The 21,370-nt window shown below is 44.4% G+C and overlaps 1 protein-coding gene across 1 annotated transcript in view; it reads left to right on the top strand.

Annotated features, from left to right (window-relative positions):
• The window catches only part of LOC128646842 (uncharacterized protein DDB_G0290685-like), a 327,554-nt gene that overhangs the window by 242,063 nt on the left and 64,121 nt on the right, over window positions 1–21,370 (top strand). The window contains exon 7 of the mRNA XM_053699642.1: window positions 3,030–3,136. Coding sequence (XP_053555617.1) covers window positions 3,030–3,136 — 107 coding nt within the window. The remainder of the gene's footprint in view (window positions 1–3,029; window positions 3,137–21,370) is intronic.

The raw sequence follows: 21,370 nt of genomic DNA, 5'->3' as shown, positions 1-21,370 counted from the left end.
TTCTAAATAACACATTAAATTCACAAAGTAAAACATCAAATAATGTGTTAATAATGTGTTAATAATGTGTTTTTAATATAGTACAGGGTGAATTGAATTTTCAAATTACTCTTTTTTGTTTGCATTTTCCATACTGTCTCAACTTTTTTATAAATTGGGGTTGCAATTTAAACTTTGTCTCCTTACTTTTCAATGTTTCAATCTCAAAAAGCAAACCCCCTAGGGCTGATTGTGTTCTGCTCATAGAGAATATTTACTCAAATGTTTTATTTCCCAAGTCCTAGTTGAAGGATTGGTTCAGGCAATAGAAAGATGTCTTAGTATTATGTAAATCCAGTATGTTGCATAAGGGTTAATCAGTCAGTAAAATAGCAGTGGCATGCAGGGGTTCCATAATAAAATCTAGCCTACCTCTCCTGCAAGTCAATGCTGTTGATAATATTTAGATATAAAGTCAATCATCTTGGGGCATACACATATATAAACACATATATAGTCTTTCACCACTGGCACATTTAAGCATGCATCAATCAATCAATCAATCAATCAATCAATCAATCAATCAATCAATCACATCAACCCTAAAAAGCACTAACTCTACCCCTCCATCCCTTCTAATTATCGGCTGGTTTACTTACTTCCCTTTGTCTCCAACAACTGGTCTATAATCTCTCAACTAACACCTTACTTGATCCCCTTCAATCTATTTCTACCCTAAACACTCAGCAGAGACTGCTCTTACCAAACTAACAAATAATCGTATATCAGCTAAAGCAAAGGGGCTAAAGCAAAGGATCACTACTCCTTTCTAATTCATCTGGATCTATCTGCTGCTTTTGACACAGTTGACTATCATCTCCTCTTACAAGTCCTACATTCTTTTGGCAACTTAGACAAAGCCCTTTCCTGGTTACTTCCTATAGCTTAAAACACTCTTTTAAAGTTTCCTTTAACAACATATCCTCTGATCCTTAGTCTCTCTGAGTAGGAGTACCGTAAGGCCCTGTCCTGGGCCCCTTGTGTTTTTCTATCTATATGTCCTCTCCTGGAAAACTTATATCCTCATTTGGGTACTAGTACCACTTATATGCTGATGATACCCAAATCTAATTTTACTCTCCTGACATCTCTCCCTCTTTACTCAACCAGATAACCCACTGTCTCTCAGCAATTTTCTCTTGGATGTCTTCACACCACCTGCAACTCAATCTGTCCAAAACTAAGCTGCTTCTTATTTCTCCATCTCTGAGATTTCCTACACATGACATTTATCTTAGAGCTTGAGACTCTATGCTTAGTACCTCACCCCAGGTATGCTGTCTTGATGTCACACTTGACTCTGAACTAACCTTCACAGCACATATTCAAGCTCTTACCAAATTCTGCAGTGCACACCTATGTAATATTTCAGAATTTGACCTTTCCTTACTCAAGAGACTACAAAAATACTAATCAATGCCCTAATTTTGTCACACATCGACTACTGTATATACCTCTATATGGCCTTCCAAAACACTGCCTCTCCCCCTCCAATCTATCATGAATACTTCAATTGAAAAATGGTCTAGTCCTTAAGGGGTTCATGTGTTTTGATGTGTTTTTAAAGGAAATATTTAAAATTCCTATTTTCTTCACATAGAAACAAAATGCCTCCGCCCCCTGGCAGAGGCAAAAAAGATAGTGAAGGTGGGGAATTACAGTGCATGGTATATATTTTTGATGCAGTGAATTGCAAGTACTAATTAATGTCTTCAAAGGACGAAAATAGTGCTGTGATTATCTTTATCTAGAAGCATTTGGATAATCCTAGGATTACCCTAGGATTACCCAGATAAAACCCGATGTATAATCTTACGTCATAAGGCTTTACTCACAGCTGCTGGGTAATTTCAGTTTTACCCGGGTAATCCTAGAATTGCACGATATCTCAGTTTACATGCAACATAAATATATATATATTATTTTTCATATAAAAAGAAAATCTTCTATGTGAAAAACATAGGAATTCAAAGTATTTCTAACTAAGATTTCATTTGGGTGCTAACATGATAAGGCGTTAGTTGGTCTAAGGCGTTATCGGGTTAGCAGTAGGAGATGAAGTTAGCAGGGATGCAGTATCCACAGTCCTGGTGTTAGCACTCCTCGCTCTTTTGCTTGTGTGCTAATGTTTTACTTTCAGATAACCCAGCTGCTATACATTTTTCATTTGATCAAGTTATTTTGCGTGCAATTTATAATCTGGCCTGGTGTCAGGTACCAAGCTGTTCATCAGTATATATCTTGGATCTCCCATAGTCAGTGTATGTAAACCATTTGAAAGTTTGCATAATTTCAGATATAAAGGTGTTAGTCAGTGAATGTATGTTTTTAAGTGTATGAGTATGCGTGTCTTTGTATTTCTCTTTATTTTAGTGTAAATGCTATGTACATGTCACCACCAGTCAGTAGCAGACTCAACAGAGAGCCTTGGTTCCCCCAAAGCATAACTCCAAGTAAGGAATAGCAATAATAAACATGCTGCTCTGTATCATGATTTTGAGGACAGATACTGTAGATACATACGTACATACATTGAATCATGGATACCTAGATGGATGGATAGAAAGATGGATGGATGATAGATAGAGAGAGAGAGAGGGACAGAGAAAACAGGTGGATAGATAGATAGATCACTATACAGTATAAAGATAGAGGATAGATAGATACATATACAGTAGATACGTAGATACATAGGAAAATAGACAGACAGATGTACATACGGATAGACAGACAGATAGATAAGATGGACCTATAAAAGTTACCCTGCATTAGGATTCTACACATTATGCACACACCTATGTATAGACTGGCTGCTAAAAGCCACCAGCACCTGGGCCCTGGTACTACTGCACCTCCTGCACCAAGGGTAGTTCCCCCCATGCTACGAATATGTGTATGTGTCTCTCTGATAGTCTGATAGCCTAAGGTTTATCAAGTGTGCGTGTCTCACCCAGTCTTCATTCCATGTGCTTACAGTATGTCTCTTTCAGTTCCACAGGTCACTTGAATATCATCATCCCTTGTGTTGTTATTTTGTTGCTGCTAATGATTTCTGCTACAGTCTTTGTTTTATGGAGAAAGAAGCACAGGAGACAAGGTAAGTCCAGGACCGGAGAACTTATAAAGCTCCGGCACTCAGTACGTTTGTCAGGGGAAGGCACACACCATGCAGTCATGTTATAATATATAGTTTTATAGAGACAGAAGCACAGGAGACAATGTAAGTCCAGGGCAGGAGAACATATAAAGCTTCAGAGCTCAGTTCGTTAGTCAGGGGTAGGTACACACCATGCAGTCATGTTATAATATATAGTTTTATAGAGACAGAAGCACAGGAGACAATGTAAGTCCAGGACCGGAGAACTTATAAAGCTCCAGTACTCAGTACGTTTGTCAGGGGAAGGCACACACCATGCAGTCATGTTATAATATATAGTTTTATGTAGACAGAAGCACAGGAGACAATTTAAGTCCAGGACAGGAGAACTTATAAAGCTCCAGTACTCAGTACGTTTGTCAGGGGAAGGCACACACCATGCAGTCATGTTATAATATATAGTTTTATGTAGACAGAAGCACAGGAGACAATGTAAGTCCAGGACAGGAGAACATATAAAGCTTCAGAGTTCAGTACGTTAGTCAGGGGTAGGTACACACCTTGCAGTCATGTTATAATATATAGTTTTATTTAGACAGAAGCACAGGAGACAATGTAAGTCCAGGACAGGAGAACATATAAAGCTTCAGAGCTCAGTACCTTAGTCAGGGGTAGGTACACACCATGCAGTCATGTTATAATATATAGTTTTATGGAGAAAGAAGCTCAGGAGACAATGTAAGTCCAATACAGGACAACATATAAAGCTTCAGAGCTCAGTAAGTTTGTCAGGGGTATGAACACACAATGCAGTCATGTCATAATATATAGTTCTATGGAGAAAGAAGAACAGGAGACAAGGTAAGTCAAGGAAAAGAGAACATAGTAAGCTTCAGAGCTCATTACGTTTGCCAGGGGTAGGTAAACACCAAACAGTTTTTTAATAATATATAGTTTTATGGAGACAGAAGCTCAGGAGACAAGGTAAGTCCAGGGCAGGATCTTATACAAAGCTTCAGAGCTTAGGAGTATGCACACACCATGCAGTTATGTTAAATAGTCAGGCTTGCCGGAAACAGGAGTTAAGAAGCAGCGGTTTTAAGAACACTGCTCAATGAAATTGTCCATCACCTCTGACTCGGCGAACAGCAATCTTTCCCATCGCATGCGATAGGATTGATTGACACCCCTAGTGAAATGCTTGTGCAATGATAAATGCTGACAGCGTATGCTGTCTGCATTTATCGATGTGCAGCGGACATGATCCGTTAACTCAGATCATGTCCGCCCGCACATTTATAATCCGGCCCCATAGTAAGTCCAGGACAGGAGAACATAAAAGCTTCAGAGGTTATTTTGGTTTTCAGGGGCAGTCAAACACCATGCAATCATATCATAATATATATAGTTTTATGTAGACAGAAGCACAGCAGACAATGTATGTCCAGGACAGGAGAACATATAAAGGTTCAGAGCTCAGTACGTTAGTCAGGGGTAGGTACACACCATGCAGTCATGTTATAATATATAGTTTTATGTAGACAGAAGAGCAGCAGACAATGTAAGTCCAGGACAGGAGAACATATAAAGCTTCAGTGCTCAGTACGTTTGTCAGGGGTAGGTACACACCATGCAGTCATGTTATAATATATAGTTTTATAGAGACAGAAGCACAGGAGACAATGTAAGTCCAGGACAGGAGAACATATAAAGCTTCACAGCTCAGTACGCTAGTCAGGGGTAGGTACACACCATGCAGTCATGTTATAATATATAGTTTTATGTAGACAGAAGCACAGGAGACAATGTAAGTCCAGGACAGGAGAACATATAAAGCTTCAGAGCTCAGTACGTTAGTCAGGGGTAGGCACACACCATGCAGTCATGTTATAATATATAGTTTTATGTAGACAGAAACACAGGAGACAATGTAAGTCCAGGACAGGAATAATGTTACGGTTACCCTTAGTCTCGCTGAGAGATGGACCGCTTAGTAGCCTGGATCCCTATTGCTAAAGAGGGGAGAAGCTGCTTTCCATAGTATTCTATATGAGTCTCGCAAATATAGAATAATCTCCCTTAGCTGCAGTACCGCTAGGATACCCTTCTGCCCACAAAAACGAGTCAACGCTGCGATTGAGGGTCAAACAAGAACTCAGGACTGGGATGCCCAGCCTGCTTTTTATTAAGGTTACATGCACACAGGGCACTCCCAGGGGGAGAGGGGGGGAAGCACAAAATCCCCCATCACACATTTAGATAGAGAGCACTGTCCTTTGACAGGCCACAATAGGATTACAGTACTTAAGATAACAAGTTTACAAGTTCATCTTATCAATTACCAGTCTGGCTCCAGAGGTGATTAGACAATAGTTTCTAAAAGCTGAAAAAAAAGAGTTAACTCTTTATGAAATGATACTTGTTACGGTTTTCTTTGAGCCCTTCTTAGGCGCTGGCTTGCTGGTTCAGGCATTGCTGCTGGGAAATAAGCTCTTCACAACAAAATAACTAATGCTTCTGTAACAGTGCTCCCTTTCTGTGGAACACTCTGGCAGACACGGTCTGACCCCTTTTCGGGGCAGACTAAGGCTGTCCAGACCGCTGATTATGCGGGGCTGAGGTCGGTTTGTCTGGACAACCCGTCGGCGTTGCCATTCTGTTTCCCAGGTCTGTAAGTAATGGTGAAATTGAAGGGTTGCAACGATAAGCTCCAACGTAATAGCCTGCCGTTATCTCCAGAGACCCGGTTCAGCCACACCAACGGGTTATGGTCGGTGACCAGAGTGAACTCCTGACCATATAAATAGGGAGTCAATTTCTTTAATGCCCACACCAAAGCCAAACACTCCTTTTCGACCGCTGCATAGCTGACTTCGCGGGGCAGGAGCTTCCGGCTGATGTAGGCAACTGGATGCTCCCCTCCATCTTCGCCTACTTGGCTGAGGACGGCTCCCAGCCCGAACATGGAAGCATCTGTATGGACGATAAAACGTTTGTTAAGGGCTGGGGCCGCCAAGACAGGAGCGTTAATTAGAGCATTTTTGAGAGCCTGGAAAGCCGTTTCACAGTGGGGAGACCACAGGACCTGTCGAGGTAAGTTCTTCTTGGTCAAGTCAGTCAGGGGTTTGGCAAGTGTGCTGTAGTCTGGTACGAACCGTCTATAGTACCCTGCCGTGCCCAGGAAGGCTAGGACCTGAGTCTTAGTGATGGGGGTGGGCCAATTGGCGACAGCTTCTATTTTGGCCGGCTCTGGTCGCTGCTTTCCACACCCCACCCGGTGACCCAGGTACTGTACCTCGGCCATCCCAAAGTGGCATTTTTCTGGCTTCAGAGTCAGGCCAGCAGCCCGGATCTGATCCAGAACCATTCCCACATGAGCTAAGTGGTCCTCCCAGGACTCACTGTGGATCGCTATGTCGTCCAGGTAGGCGCAAGCAAAACTCTGGAAGCCATCCAGGAGCCTATCCACCAAGCGCTGGAATGTAGCTGGGGCATTCTTCATCCCAAACGGCATTACCCTAAACTGATATAAGCCGAATGGGGTGACGAATGCCGACTTGGGGATAGCCTCCGGGGCCAGGGGAATCTGCCAGTAACCTTTGCAGAGGTCAATAGTGGTCAGGTAATTTCCCCTGGCTATACGATCGAGTAGCTCGTCTACCCTGGGCATAGGGTAAGCGTCCGTCACGGTATTTTCATTGAGCCTCCGATAGTCTACGCAGAACCGGGTGGTCCCATCTTTCTTGGGCACCAAGACAACTGGGGAGGCCCAGGGACTATCGGAGGGCTCAATTACCCTGAGCTGGAGCATCTCATCGATCTCCTTCTTCATTCCTGTCCTAACTGCTTCGGGGATTCGGTACGGAGCCTGGCGCAAGGGAGCTTGTCCCGGAGTATCTACCTGGTGGGTGGTTAAAGTAGTGTACCCTGGCTTCGGGGAGAAGGTGAGGTGTTTAGACTGGAGGAGTTGGTTGAGCTGCTCCCTTTCAGTGGGGCTAAGTCGGTCCCCTATCTGAACCTGCGCCACTATACCTGTGGGGATGCTCTTTTCTAATAGGTCTGGAATGGGTAAACTGTCGGGGTCTTCCTGAGGGGAACAACATACGGCCGTCACGTTCTCTGGCCGCTCAAAATATTCCTTGAGCATGTTTACATGGAATGTCTTTCTAAGATTGTTGTCGTGGCAGCTAGCTATCACATAAGTGGTGTCTCCCCTTTTCTCTACGATCTGGTAGGGACCCTGCCAGGACGCCTGCAATTTGTCTGTCTTCACCGGCTTAAGTACTAACACCTTTTGTCCTATGGTGAAGATTCTCTTTCGGGCCCCCCGATCGTACCATACTTTCTGTCTTCTCTGGGCCAACTGGAGATTAGCCCGCACGGATTTGGCTAATTGCTCCATTCGGTCCCTGAGTTCCAGCACGTATGGCACAATGGGGACACCGTCAGCCTCCATCTCTCCCTCCCAGTGCTCCCGGATCAGGTTTAGGGGTCCCCGTACCTTTCTTCCATAGAGCAACTCGAAGGGAGAGAACCCTGTCGTTTCCTGGGGCACCTCCCGATAAGCAAATAGGAGGTGCGGCAGGAAGCGTTCCCAGTCTCGGTATTCCTGAGTGAACGTCTTGAGCATTTGCTTGAGGGTCCCATTGAACCTCTCACACAGCCCGTTCGTCTGGGGGTGGTATGGGGAGCTCAGGAGGGACTTAATTTTGCAAACCTGCCAGAGTTGTTGGGTCAATTCAGCCGTAAATTGGGTGCCTCGGTCGGATAGGATTTCTTTTGGAAATCCTACCCGGGAGAACACCTGTACTAGTGCATTCGCTACCGTATCCGCTTGTATGTTGGATAGGGCGACAGCCTCTGGGTACCTGGTAGCGTAGTCCACTACGGTAAGAATGTATCGCTTACCGGAGGGACTAGGGGTAGCCAGTGGTCCCACTAGGTCAATAGCAACCCGGCTGAAGGGTTCCTCTACAATGGGCATATTTACTAGCTGGGCTTTAGGGTGATCGCCTCGCCTTCCTACTCGTTGACACACATCGCAGGTGTTACAGTAAGTTCTAACGTCAGCGTGCACCCCTGGCCAAAAGAACGTGTGAGTAATGCGGTGTAGGGTACGGGTAACGGCTAGGTGGCCTGCTAAGGGGATGTCGTGGCCTATTTTGAGGATTTCTTGACGGTATTTGTGGGGCACTACCAGCTGTCGCCTACGCTGTCCCCTTTTCTCTGTCCAGCGGTATAGTTTCCCTTTTTCCCATAAGAATGTTTCGTTATCTGCCCCGCCCCCTCCGGTCTCTGCTCGTTCCCGGTACTTTTGTAAGGTCGGGTCAGTCTTAGACTCTGCCTCGAAAGCATCTGGGGTGTCCCAGGGTATGGGGCCTAACCTGTCAGGCAAGGTCGGGGTAGGTCTTACCTGTGTCTCCCGCACTGGTGAGAGCTCTCGCTCCGTCCGGGCTTGGGCCCGTGTAGTCACTGGGTCCGCCTCGTTGTTGCATACTGGAGCATAGGCAGAAGTCATGGGGCCCAAATCGTTGCCCAGTAGTACTTCGGCAGGTAAATTATCCATTAGGCCCACGTTCACAGCCCCCTTTCCCGCTCCCCAATCAAGATGCACTTTAGCTGTTGGAATTTTGTACACATCCCCCCCCGCCACTCTAACGGCCACAGTCTGTCCGGATCGCTTGTGCTCTGGCACCAAATGACTCTGTACCAGCGTGATAGTAGCCCCTGTGTCTCGCAATCCCTCGGTAGATCGCCCCTCGAGCCATACCCTCTGCCGATGGTGCTGGCGGTTATCTGAGGCAGCATATACAGGGTCTGCCTCGTGAAGCGGCCCCACATATCCCTCCATAGGGGCCTCTTGGTTAACACAGAGGGCCCGGGCCGGACGATAGGACCCAGAGGGGTAATTGTAATTCCTGGGTGTCTGGTGCGTATTAAGGGGGCAGCTAGCCATGAAATGCCCTGGTTGCTTGCATCGGTGGCAAGTCGGTCTGGGACGCTCAGAGCTGTTATTGGGTGGTCCTGAGTGTCGGACGGGCCTTGTGGGCACCGGGGCTCGGAATTCAGTACGAGGGGGTGCACGGTAAACCTCTCTGGGTTCGACCCGTGCTGGAGCTCGGTAGTTCATGGGTTCGTGAAGACGGGAGTCATAATGTTCATCGGCCAATTTGGCTGCTTCTTCTAAGGTAGAAGGCCGCCTGTCTCGCAGCCATTCCTTCCCTTGCTGTTCCATGCCATTATAAAAATGTTCTAAGAGAAACAATTGTAAAATTTCCTCCCCAGTCACCGCTTTACTTCCGCTCAGCCAGTGATTTGCCGCTCTCCGCATTCGGTGCGCCCATTCCATATGGGTATCGTTAGGCTTCTTTTCCGTGCCCCGAAACTGTCGGCGATACGTGTCCGGAGTTACAGCGTACCGTCGCAACAGTGTCTCCTTAACTAGCTCATACTGTGTCACTTCCTCAGCACCCAGAGTACGAAAGGCTTCCAGGGCTCGCCCGGATAGTTTCCCAGACAATATCGTGGGCCACTCTCTGTTGGGAATCTGGTGCAGGGCACATTGCCTTTCGAAGTCCGCCAAATATTCATCAATCCCTGTCTCGCTCTCTAGGAAGGGTCGAAATGCCGCATAGGGTATCTTGGGCCTCCCAGCATTTTCGACAGGGATGATTACCTGCGGGGCTTCAGCATTGCGGTGTGCATTCGCTAGGTTGAGTTCGTGGGCTCGAGTCTCTCGTATATCCTCGTCCGCCTCTGCCATCAACTGCTGTACCAATTCCATGGAGGGGTTCGGCCCGTATAATGAGAGCCTTTCCCGAACAATCCTGGTTTTTTCGTCACTAATCGTGGTCGGTGTTTCCGCCATTGTGAAGCTCTGATCCAGTTCGGTCAATTCTGCGATCAGCTCTCTCCTCGGCCGGTTGCTGGCGTACCCCCCTCTGCTTTCAAGTAAATCCTTTTGGGTTGTACGCTTCAATTTTTCGTAAGCGCTCTCCATCCGTTCTGTACCTCTCCTAGGAAATCCAGGAAAATCCCGCCGCTGCCGCCAAATGTTACGGTTACCCTTAGTCTCGCTGAGAGATGGACCGCTTAGTAGCCTGGATCCCTATTGCTAAAGAGGGGAGAAGCTGCTTTCCATAGTATTCTATATGAGTCTCGCAAATATAGAATAATCTCCCTTAGCTGCAGTACCGCTAGGATACCCTTCTGCCCACAAAAACGAGTCAACGCTGCGATTGAGGGTCAAACAAGAACTCAGGACTGGGATGCCCAGCCTGCTTTTTATTAAGGTTACATGCACACAGGGCACTCCCAGGGGGAGAGGGGGGGAAGCACAAAATCCCCCATCACACATTTAGATAGAGAGCACTGTCCTTTGACAGGCCACAATAGGATTACAGTACTTAAGATAACAAGTTTACAAGTTCATCTTATCAATTACCAGTCTGGCTCCAGAGGTGATTAGACAATAGTTTCTAAAAGCTGAAAAAAAAGAGTTAACTCTTTATGAAATGATACTTGTTACGGTTTTCTTGGAGCCCTTCTTAGGCGCTGGCTTGCTGGTTCAGGCATTGCTGCTGGGAAATAAGCTCTTCACAACAAAATAACTAATGCTTCTGTAACAAATACATATAAAGCTACAGAGCTCAGTACGTTAGTCAGGGGTAGGTACACACCATGCAGTCATGTTATAATATATAGTTTTATGTAGACAGAAACACAGGAGAAAATGTAAGTCCAGGACAGGAGAACATATAAAGCTACAGAGCTCAGTACGTTAGTCAGGGGTAGGCACACACCATGCAGTCATGTCGTAATATATAGTTTTATGTAGACAGAAGCACAGGAGACAATGTAAGTCCAGGACAGGAGAACATATAAAGCTTCAGAGCTCAGTACGTTAGTCAGGGGTAGGTACACACCATGCAGTCATGTTATAATATATAGTTTTATGTAGACAGAAGCATAGGAGACAATGTAAGTCCAGGACAGGAGAACATATAAAGCTTCAGAGCTCAGTACGTTTGTCAGGGGTAGGTACACACCATGCAGTCATGTTATAATATATAGTTTTATGTTACAGAAGCACAGGAGACCATGTAAGTCCAGGACAGGAGAACATATAAAGCTACAGAGCTCAGTACGTTTGTCAGGGGTAGGCACACACCATGCAGTCATGTTATAATATATAGTTTTATGTAGACAGAAGCACAGGAGACAATGTAAGTCCAGGACCGGAGAACATATAAAGCTTCAGAGCTCAGAACGTTAGTCAGGGGTAGGTTCACACCATGCAGTCATGTAATAATATATTGTTTTATGTAGACAGAAGCACAGGAGACAATGTAAGTCCAGGACAGGAGAACATATAAAGCTACAGAGCTCAGTACGTTTGTCAGGGGTAGGCACACACCATGTAGTCATGTTATAATATATAGTTTTATAGAGACAGAAGCACAGGAGACAATGTAAGTCCAGGACAGGAGAACATATAAAGCTTAAGAGCTCAGTACGTTAGTCAGGGGTAGGTACACACAATGCAGTCATGTTATAATATATAGTTTTATAGAGACAGAAGCACAGGAGACAATGTAAGTGCAGGACAGGAGAACATATAAAGCTTCAGTGCTCAGTACGTTAGTCAGGGGTAGGCACACACCATGCAGTTATGTTATAATATATAGTTTTATGTAGACAGAAGTACAAAAGACAATGTAAGTCCAGGACAGGAGAACATATAAAGCTTCAGAGCTCAGTACGTTTGTCAGGGGTAGGTACACACCATGCAGTCATGTTATAATATATAGTTTTATGTAGACAGAAGCACAGGAGACAATGTAAGTCCAGTAGAGGAGAACATACAAAGCTTCAGAGCTCAATACATTAGTCAGGGGTAGGTACACACCATGCAGTCATGTTATAATAACAAAATTTATGCTTACCTGATAAATGTATTTCTCTTGTGGTGTATCCAGTCCACGGGTTCATCCATTACTTGTGGGATATTCTCCTTCCCAACAGGAAGCTGCAAGAGGACACCCACAGCAGAGCTGTCTATATAGCTCCTCCCCTAACTACCACCCCCAGTCATTCGACCGAAGACAAGCAAGACAAAAAGGAGAAACTATAGGGTGCAGTGGTGACTGTAGTTTAAAAATAAAATAAAAACACCTGCCTTAAAATGACAGGGTGGGCCGTGGACTGGATACACCACAAGAGAAATAAATTTATCAGGTAAGCATAAATTTTGTTTTCTCTTGTAAAGGTGTATCTAGTCCACGGGTTCATCCATTACTTATGGGATACCAATACCAAAGCTTTAGGACACAGATGAAGGGAGGGACAAGGCAGGAACTTAAACGGAAGGCACCACTGCCTGTAAGACCTTTCTCCCAAAAATAGCCTCCGAAGAAGCAAAAGTATAAAATGTATAGAATTTAGAAAAGGTATGAAGCGAAGACCAAGTCGCCGCCTTACAAATCTGTTAAACAGAGGCCTCATGTTTAAAAGCCCATGTGGAAGCTACTGCTCTAGTAGAATGAGCTGTAATTCTTTCAGGAGGCTGCTGGCCAGCAGTCTCATAAGCTAAGCATATTATACTTCTTAGCCAAAAAGAAAGAGAAGTTGCCGAAGCCTTTTGGCCTCTCCTCTGTCCAGAGTAGACAACAAACAAAGCAGATGTTTGACGAAAATCCTTCGTAGCTTGTAAATAAAACTTTAAAGCACGAACCACATCAAGATTGTGTAATAGACGTTCCTTCTTTGAAGAAGGATTAGGACATAGTGAAGGAACAACAATCTCCTGATTGATATTCTTATTAGATACCACCTTAGGAAGAAACCCAGGTTTGGTACGTAACACTACCTTATCTGCATGGAAAATCAGATAAGGGGAATCACATTGTAAAGCAGATAACTCCGAAACTCTTCGAGCCGAGGAGATAGCTACTAAAAACAGAATTTTCCAAGATAAAAGCTTAATATCTAGGGAATGCAAAGGTTCAAACGGAACCCCTTGAAGAACTTTAAGAACTAAATTTAAACTCCATGGTGGAGCAACAGGTTTAAACACAGGCTTGATTCTAACTAAAGCCTGACAAAACGCCTGAACGTCTGGAACCTCAGCCAGACGTTTGTGCAAAAGAATAGACAGAGCAGAAATCTGTCCCTTTAAGGAACTAGCTGACAAACCCTTCTCCAATCCTTCTTGGAGAAAAGATAATATCCTAGGAATCCTGACCTTACTCCATGAGTAACCCTTGGATTCACACCAATGAAGATATTTACACCATATCTTATGATAGATTTTCCTGGTGACAGGCTTTCGAGCCTGAATTAAGGTATCAATGACTGATTCGGAAAAACCACGCTTTGATAGAATCAAGCGTTCAATCTCCAAGCAGTCAGACGTAGAGAAATTAGATTTGGATGTTTGAAGGGACCTTGAAGTAGAAGGTCCTGCCTTAGCGGCAGGGTCCATGGTGGAAAGGATGACATGTCCACCAGATCTGCAGACCAAGTCCTGCGTGGCCACGCAGGGGCTATCAAGATCACCAAAGCTCTCTCCTGCTTGATCTTGGCAATCAGACGAGGGAGCAGAGGAAACGGTGGAAACACATAAGCCAGGCTGAAGGACCAGGGCGCTGCTAGAGCATCTATCAGCGCTGCCTTGGGAACCCTGGACCTGGACCCGTAACAAGGAAGCTTGGCGTTCTGACGAGACACCATGAGATCCAGTTCTGGTTTGCCCCAAAGTTGTATCAACTGGGCAAATACCTCCGGATGGAGCTCCCACTCCCTCGGATGAAAAGTCTGCCGACTTAGAAAATCCGCCTCCCAGTTCTCTACTCCTGGGATATGGATAGCTGAGAGATGGCAAGAGTGAACCTCTGCCCATAGAATTATCTTTGAAACCTCCAACATTGCCAGGGGGCTCTTTGTTCCCCCCTGAGGGTTGATATAGGCTACAGTCGTGATGTTGTCCAACTGAAATCTGATGAACCTGACCGCAGCTAGCTGAGGCCAAGCCTGAAGAGCATTGAATATTGCTCTTAGTTCCAGAATGTTTATCGGAAGGAGGGCCTCCTCCTGAGTCCACGAACCCTGAGCCTTCAGGGAGTTCCAGACTGCCCCCCAGCCCAGAAGGCTGGCATCTGTCGTTACTATAGTCCATTCTGGTCTGCGGAAATTCATTCCCTTGGACAGATGGACCCGAGATAGCCACCAGAGAAGAGAATCCCTGGTTTCTTGATCCAGATTTAGTAGAGGGGACAAATCTGTGTAATCCCCATTCCACTGATTGAGCATGCAAAGTTGCAGTGGTCTGAGATGTAGGCAGGCAAACGGAACAATGTCCATTGCCGCTACCATTAATCCGATAACCTCCATACACTGAGCCACTGACGGACGAGAAATGGAATAAAGAGCACGTCAGGAAGTTAGAAGTTTTGACAACCTGACCTCTGTCAGATAAATCTTCATTTCTATCAGAGTTCCTAGGAAGGAAACTCTTGTGAGAGGTGAGAGAGAACTCTTTCCTTCATTCACCTTCCACCCGTGAGACCTTAGGAATGCCAGAACAATGTCCGTATGGGACCTGGCGATTTAAAAAGTTGACCCCTGTATCAGGATGTTGTCTAGGTAAGGGGCTACTGCTATACCCCGCGGTCTTAGAACTGCCAGAAGGGACCCTAAAACCTTCGTAAAGATTCTTGGTGCCGTGGCTAACCCAAAGGGAAGAGCCACAAACTGGTAATGCCTGTCTAGGAAGGCGAACCTGAGAAACTGATGAAAATTGTTTAGGATCTTGAGATCCAAGATTGGTCTGAAAGTTCCCTCTTTCTTGGGAACTATAAACAGATTTGAATAGAAGCCCTGCCCCTGTTCCTCCTTTGGAACTGGGTGGATCACTCCCATAACTAGTAGGTCTTAAACGCAATGTAAGAATGCCTCTCTCTTTATCTGGTTTGCAGATAATTGTGAGAGATGAAATCTCCCCTTTGGAGATGAAGCTTTGAAATCCAGAAGATATCCCTGGGAAACAATCTCCAGAGCCCAGGGATCCTGGACATCTCTTGCCCAAGCCTGGGTGAAGAGAGAAAGTCTGCCCCCCACTAGATCCGGTCCCGGATCGGGGGCTACTCCTTCATGCTGTCTTAGAGGCAGCAGCAGGCTTTTTGGCCTGTTTCCCCTTGTTCCAAGCCTGGTTAGGTCTCCAGACTAGCTTGGACTGGGCAAAATTTCCCTCTTGCTTTGTAGAAGAGGAAGATGAAGTTGCGCCACCCTTGAAGTTTCGAAAGGAACGAAAATTAGTCTTTTTGGTCCTTAACTTGTTGGACCTATCCTGGGGAAGGGCGTGGCCTTTTCCTCCAGTAATATCAGAAATGATCTCCTTCATTCCAGGCCCAAATAGGGTCTGCCCTTTGAAGGGGATATTGAGATGTTTAGACTTTGAAGTGACATCAGCTGACCAGGATTTAAGCCATAGCGCCCTACGTGCCTGAATGGCAAAACCTGAATTTTTAGCCGTTAGTTTGGTTGTATGAAAAACGGCGTCAGAAATAAATGAATTGGTTAACTTAAGAGCTTTAAGCCTGTCAAGGATATCATCCAACGGGGTCTCTACCTGTAAAGCCTCCTCCAGAGACTCGAACCAGAAAGCTGCTGCAGCAGTGACTGGGGCAATGCATGCAAGAGGCTGGAAAATAAAACCTTGTTGTATAAAGATTTTCTTAAGGAAACCCTCTAATTTCTTATCCATAGGATCTAGGAAAGCACAACTGTCCTCGACAGGAATAGTTGTACGCTTAGCTAGGGTAGAGACTGCTCCCTCCACCTTAGGGACCGTCTGCCACAAGTCCCGTGTAGCGGCATCTATAGGAACATTTTCTTAAAAGCAGGAGGGGGAGAGAACGGCACACCTGGTCTATCCCATTCCTTAGTAATAATTTCTGAAAACCTCTTAGGGATTGGAAAAACATCAGTGTAAACAGGCACTGCAAAGTATTTGTCCATTTTACACAATTTCTCTGGGACTACAATGGTATTACAGTCATCCAGAGTCGCTAAAACCTCCCTGAGCAACACGCGGAGGTGTTCAAGCTTAAATTTAAATGCTGTCATTTCAGAGTCAGACTGAAGTAACGCCTTCCCTGAATCAGAGAAGTCACCCACAGATAGAAGCTCTCCTGCTTCAACTTCTGCACATTGTGAGGGTATATCAGACATAGCTGCTAAAGCGTCAGAGAGCTCTGTATTTGTTCTAGCCCCAGAGCTGTCTCGCTTTCCTTGTAACCCTGGCAGTTTGGACAATACCTCAGTGAGGGTATGATTCATAACTGCCACCATGTCTTGTAAAGTAAACGCATTGGACGCGCTAGATGTACTTGGCGTCCCTTGAGCGGGAGTTATAGGTTCTGACACGAGGGGAGAGCTAGATGGCATAACCTCCCTTTTGTCAGTCTCAGAAACCTCAGGTGATAAATCTTTAAAAGCCATAATATGGTCTTTATAACTTATAGAAAGGTCAGTGCATTTGGTACACATTCTAAGAGGGGGTTCCACAATGGCTTCTAAACATAATGAACAAGGAGTTTCCTCTATGTCAGACATGTTTAACAGACTAGTAATGAGACCAGCAAGCTTGGAAAACACTTTAATAAATGTGAAAAAAGCAATAATAAAAAATGGTACTGTGCCTTTAAGAGAAAAAAACTACCACATAAACTGCAAAACAGTGAAAAAAAGTTGTAAACTCTACAAAATTTTTACAGTGTGTATAAGGGACTAAAGCAGCATTGCACCCACTTGCAAATGGATGATTAACCCCTCAGGCCCAAAAACGAATTAGATAAACTTAAAACCTGTTAACAAACAGTCAAACACACTGCCACAGCCCTGCTGTGGCTCCTACCTGCCCTTTAAAACGATTTTTGCAGGAACAAAACCCTCTATAGAGGTCCTATAAGCCAGAGAACTCCTTCAGGGAAGCTGGATGTCTCAGACTGAAAACGAAAATAGGCCCCTCCCACCATGCACTCAAAGTCAGAGGGCCTTAAAAAAGTACTCCTAGGAGTAATCTAACAAGCCATGTGGAAATTAGGCCCCAAATAAAGATTTATCACCGTCAGAGAAAAAACGTTTATATTTATAAATCATGCAAACGTTTTTACACTAAGTAATATTGGTTTAACATGAATATTATCCCTTTTTGCAAGCATGATCCCAGTTGTTATTAAATCACTGTATCAGGCTTACCTTAAATATACCAGGCACTGTCAGCATTTTCTAGACCTTATCATCTCTCTAGAAAAAAATATACTGAACATACCTCAAAGCAGGCAATCTGCAGACCATCCCCCCAACTGAAGTTTTCTTTCCATACTCTTCAGTTATGTGTGAGAACAGCAATGGACCTTAGTTACAAACCGCTAAGATCATCAAACCTCCAGGCAGAAGTCTTCTTCCAATTTCTGCCTGAGAGTAAAAACAGTACAACGCCGGTACCGTTTAAAAATAACAAACTTTTGATTGGAGGTAAAAACTACACTAAGTCACCACATCTCTCTTGATACTTCCTTTCTTGTTGAGAGCTGCAAGAGAATGACTGGGGTGGCAGTTAGGGGAGGAGCTATATAGACAGCTCTGCTGTGGGTGTCCTCTTGCAGCTTCCTGTTGGGAAGGAGAATATCCCACAAGTAATGGATGAACCCGTGGACTGGATACACCTTTACAAGAGAAATATAGTTTTATAGAGACAGAAGCACAGGAGACAATGTAAGTCCAGGAGAGGAGAACATATAAAGCCTCAGTACTCAGTACGTTAGTCAGGGGTAGGTACACACCATGTACTCATGTTATAATATATTGTTTTATAGAGACAGAAGCACAGGAGACAATGTAAGTCCAGGACAGGAGAACATATAAAGCTACAGAGCTCAGTACGTTAGTCAGGGGTAGGTACACACCATGCAGTCATGTTATAATATATAGTTTTATTTAGACAGAAGCACAGGAGACAATGTAAGTCCAGGAGAGGAGAACATATAAAGCTTCAGAGCTCAGTACATTAGTCAGGGGTAGGTACACACCATGCAGTCATGTTATAATATATAGTTTTATGTAGACAGAAGCACAGGAGACAATGTAAGTCCAGGACAGGAGAACTTATAAAGCTCCAGTACTCAGTACGTTTGTCAGGGGAAGGCACACACCATGCAGTCATATTATAATATATAGTTTTATAGAGACAGAAGCACAGGAGACAATGTAAGTCCAGGACAGGAGAACATATAAAGCTTCAGTACTCAGTACGTTTGTCAGGGGTAGGTACACACCATGCAGTCATGTTATAATATATAGTTTTATGTAGACAGAAGCACAGGAGACAATGTAAGTGCAGGACAGGAGAACATATAAAGCTTCAGTACTCAGTACGTTTGTCAGGGATAGGTACACACTATGTAGTCATGTTATAATATATAGTTTTATAGAGACATAAGCACAGGAGACAATGTAAGTCCAGGACAGGAGAACATATAAAGCTTCAGAGCTCAGTACGTTAGTTAGGGGTAGGTACACACCATGCAGTCATGTTATAATATATAGTTTTATGTAGACAGAAGCACAGGAGACAATGTAAGTCCAGGACAGGAAAACATATAAAGCTTCAGTACTCAGTACGTTAGTCAGGTGTAGATACGCACCATGCAGTCATGTTATAATATATAGTTTTATGTAGACAGAAACACAGGAGACAATGTAAGTCCAGGACAGGAGAACATATAAAGCCTCAGAGCTCAGTACGTTAGTCAGGGGAAGGTACACACCATGTAGTCATGTTATAAGCCTGGGTGAAGAGAGAAAGTCTTCCCCCCACTAGATCCGGTCCCGGATCGGGGGCTACTCCTTCATGCTGTCTTAGAGGCAGCAGCAGGCTTTTTGGCCTGTTTCCCCTTGTTCCAAGCCTGGTTAGGTCTCCAGACTAGCTTGGACTGGGCAAAATTTCCCTCTTGTTTTGTAGAAGAGGAAGATGAAGCTGCGCCACTCTTGAAATTTCGAAAGGAACGAAAATTAGTCTTTTTGGTCCTTAACTTGTTGGACCTATCCTGGGGAAGGGCGTGGCCTTTTCCTCCAGTAATATCAGAAATGATCTCCTTCAGTCCAGGCCCAAATAGGGTCTGCCCTTTGAAGGGGATATTGAGACGTTTAGACTTTGAAGTGACATCAGCTGACCAGGATTTAAGCCATAGTGCCCTACGTGCCTGAATGGCAAAACCTGAATTTTTAGCCGTTAGCTTGGTTAAATTAAAAACGGCGTCAGAAATAAATGAATTGGCTAACTTAAGAGCTTTAAGCCTGTCAAGGATATCATCCAACGGGGTCTCTACCTGTAAAGCCTCCTCCAGAGACTCGAACCAGAAAGCCGCTGCAGCAGTGACTGGGGCAATGCATGCAAGAGGCTGGAGAATAAAACCTTGTTGTCTAAAGATTTTCTTAAGGAAACCCTCTAATTTCTTATCCATAGGATCTAGGAAAGCACAACTGTCCTCGACAGGAATAGTTGTACGCTTAGCTAGGGTAGAGACTGCTCCCTCCACCTTAGGGACCGTCTGCCACAAGTCCCGTGTAGCGGCATCTATAGGAAACATTTTCTTAAAAGCAGGAGGGGGAGAGAACAGCACACCTGGTCTATCCCATTCCTTAGTAATAATTTCTGAAAACCTCTTAGGGATTGGAAAAACATCAGTGTAAACAGGCACTGCAAAGTATTTGTCCATTTTACACAATTTCTCTGGGACTACAATGGTGTCACAGTCATCCAGAGTCGCTAAAACCTCCCTGAGCAACACGCGGAGGTGTTCAAGCTTAAATTTAAATGCTGTCATTTCAGAGTCAGACTGAAGTAACGCCTTCTCTGAATCAGAGAAGTCACCCACAGATAGAAGCTCTCCTGCTTCAACTTCTGCACATTGTGAGGGTATATCAGACATAGCTACTAAAGCGTCAGAGAGCTCTGTATTTGTTCTAGCCCCAGAGCTGTCTCGCTTTCCTTGTAACCCTGGCAGTTTGGACAATACCTCAGTGAGGGTATGATTCATAACTGCCACCCTGTCTTGTAAAGTAAACGCATTGGATGTGCTAGATGTACTTGGCGTCCCTTGAGCGGGAGTTATAGGTTCTGACACGTGGGGAGAGCTAGATGGCATAACCTCCCTTTTGTCAGTCTCAGAAACCTCAGGTGATAAATCTTTAAAAGCCATAATATGGTCTTTATAACTTATAGAAAGGTCAGTGCATTTGGTACACATTCTAAGAGGGGGTTCCACAATGGCTTCTAAACATAATGAACAAGGAGTTTCCTCTATGTCAGACATGTTTAACAGACTAGTAATGAGACCAGCAAGCTTGGAAAACACTTTAATAAATGTGAAAAAAGCAATAATAAAAAACGGTACTGTGCCTTTAAGAGAAAAAAACTACCACATAAACTGCAAAACAGTGAAAAAAAGTTGTAAACTCTACGAAATTTTTACAGTGTGTATAAGGGACTAAAGCAGCATTGCACCCACTTGCAAATGGATGATTAACCCCTCAGGCCCAAAAACGAATTAGAAAAACTTAAAACCTGTTAACAAACAGTCAAACACACTGCCACAGCCCTGCTGTGGCTCCTACGATTTTTGCAGGAACAAAACCCTCTGTAGAGGTCCTATAAGCCAGAGAACTCCTTCAGGGAAGCTGGATGTCTCAGACTGAAAACGAAAATAGGCCCCTCCCACCATGCACTCAAAGTCAGAGGGCCTTAAAAAAGTACTCCTAGGAGTAATCTAACAAGCCATGTGGAAATTAGGCCCCAAATAAAGATTTATCACCCTCAGAGAAAAAACGTTTATATTTATAAATCATGCAAACGTTTTTACACTAAGTAATATAGGTATTAAAATGAATATTATCCCTTTTTGCAAGCATGATCCCAGTTGTTGTTAAATCACTGTATCAGGCTTACCTTAAATATACCAGGCACTGTCAGCATTTTCTAGACCTTATCATCTCTCTAGAAAAAAATATACTGAACATACCTCAAAGCAGGCAATCTGCAGACCATCCCCCCAACTGAAGTTTTCTTTCCATACTCTTCAGTTATGTGTGAGAACAGCAATGGACCTTAGTTACAAACCGCTAAGATCATCAAACCTCCAGGCAGAAGTATTTTTTCCAATTTCTGCCTGA

The sequence above is a fragment of the Bombina bombina genome, chromosome 2 (genome assembly GCF_027579735.1).
Source record: "Bombina bombina isolate aBomBom1 chromosome 2, aBomBom1.pri, whole genome shotgun sequence".
Lineage (NCBI taxonomy): Eukaryota > Metazoa > Chordata > Amphibia > Anura > Bombinatoridae > Bombina > Bombina bombina.
Note: the sequence above shows the minus strand (reverse complement) of the source record. Positions and strands in the feature narration are given on the sequence as shown.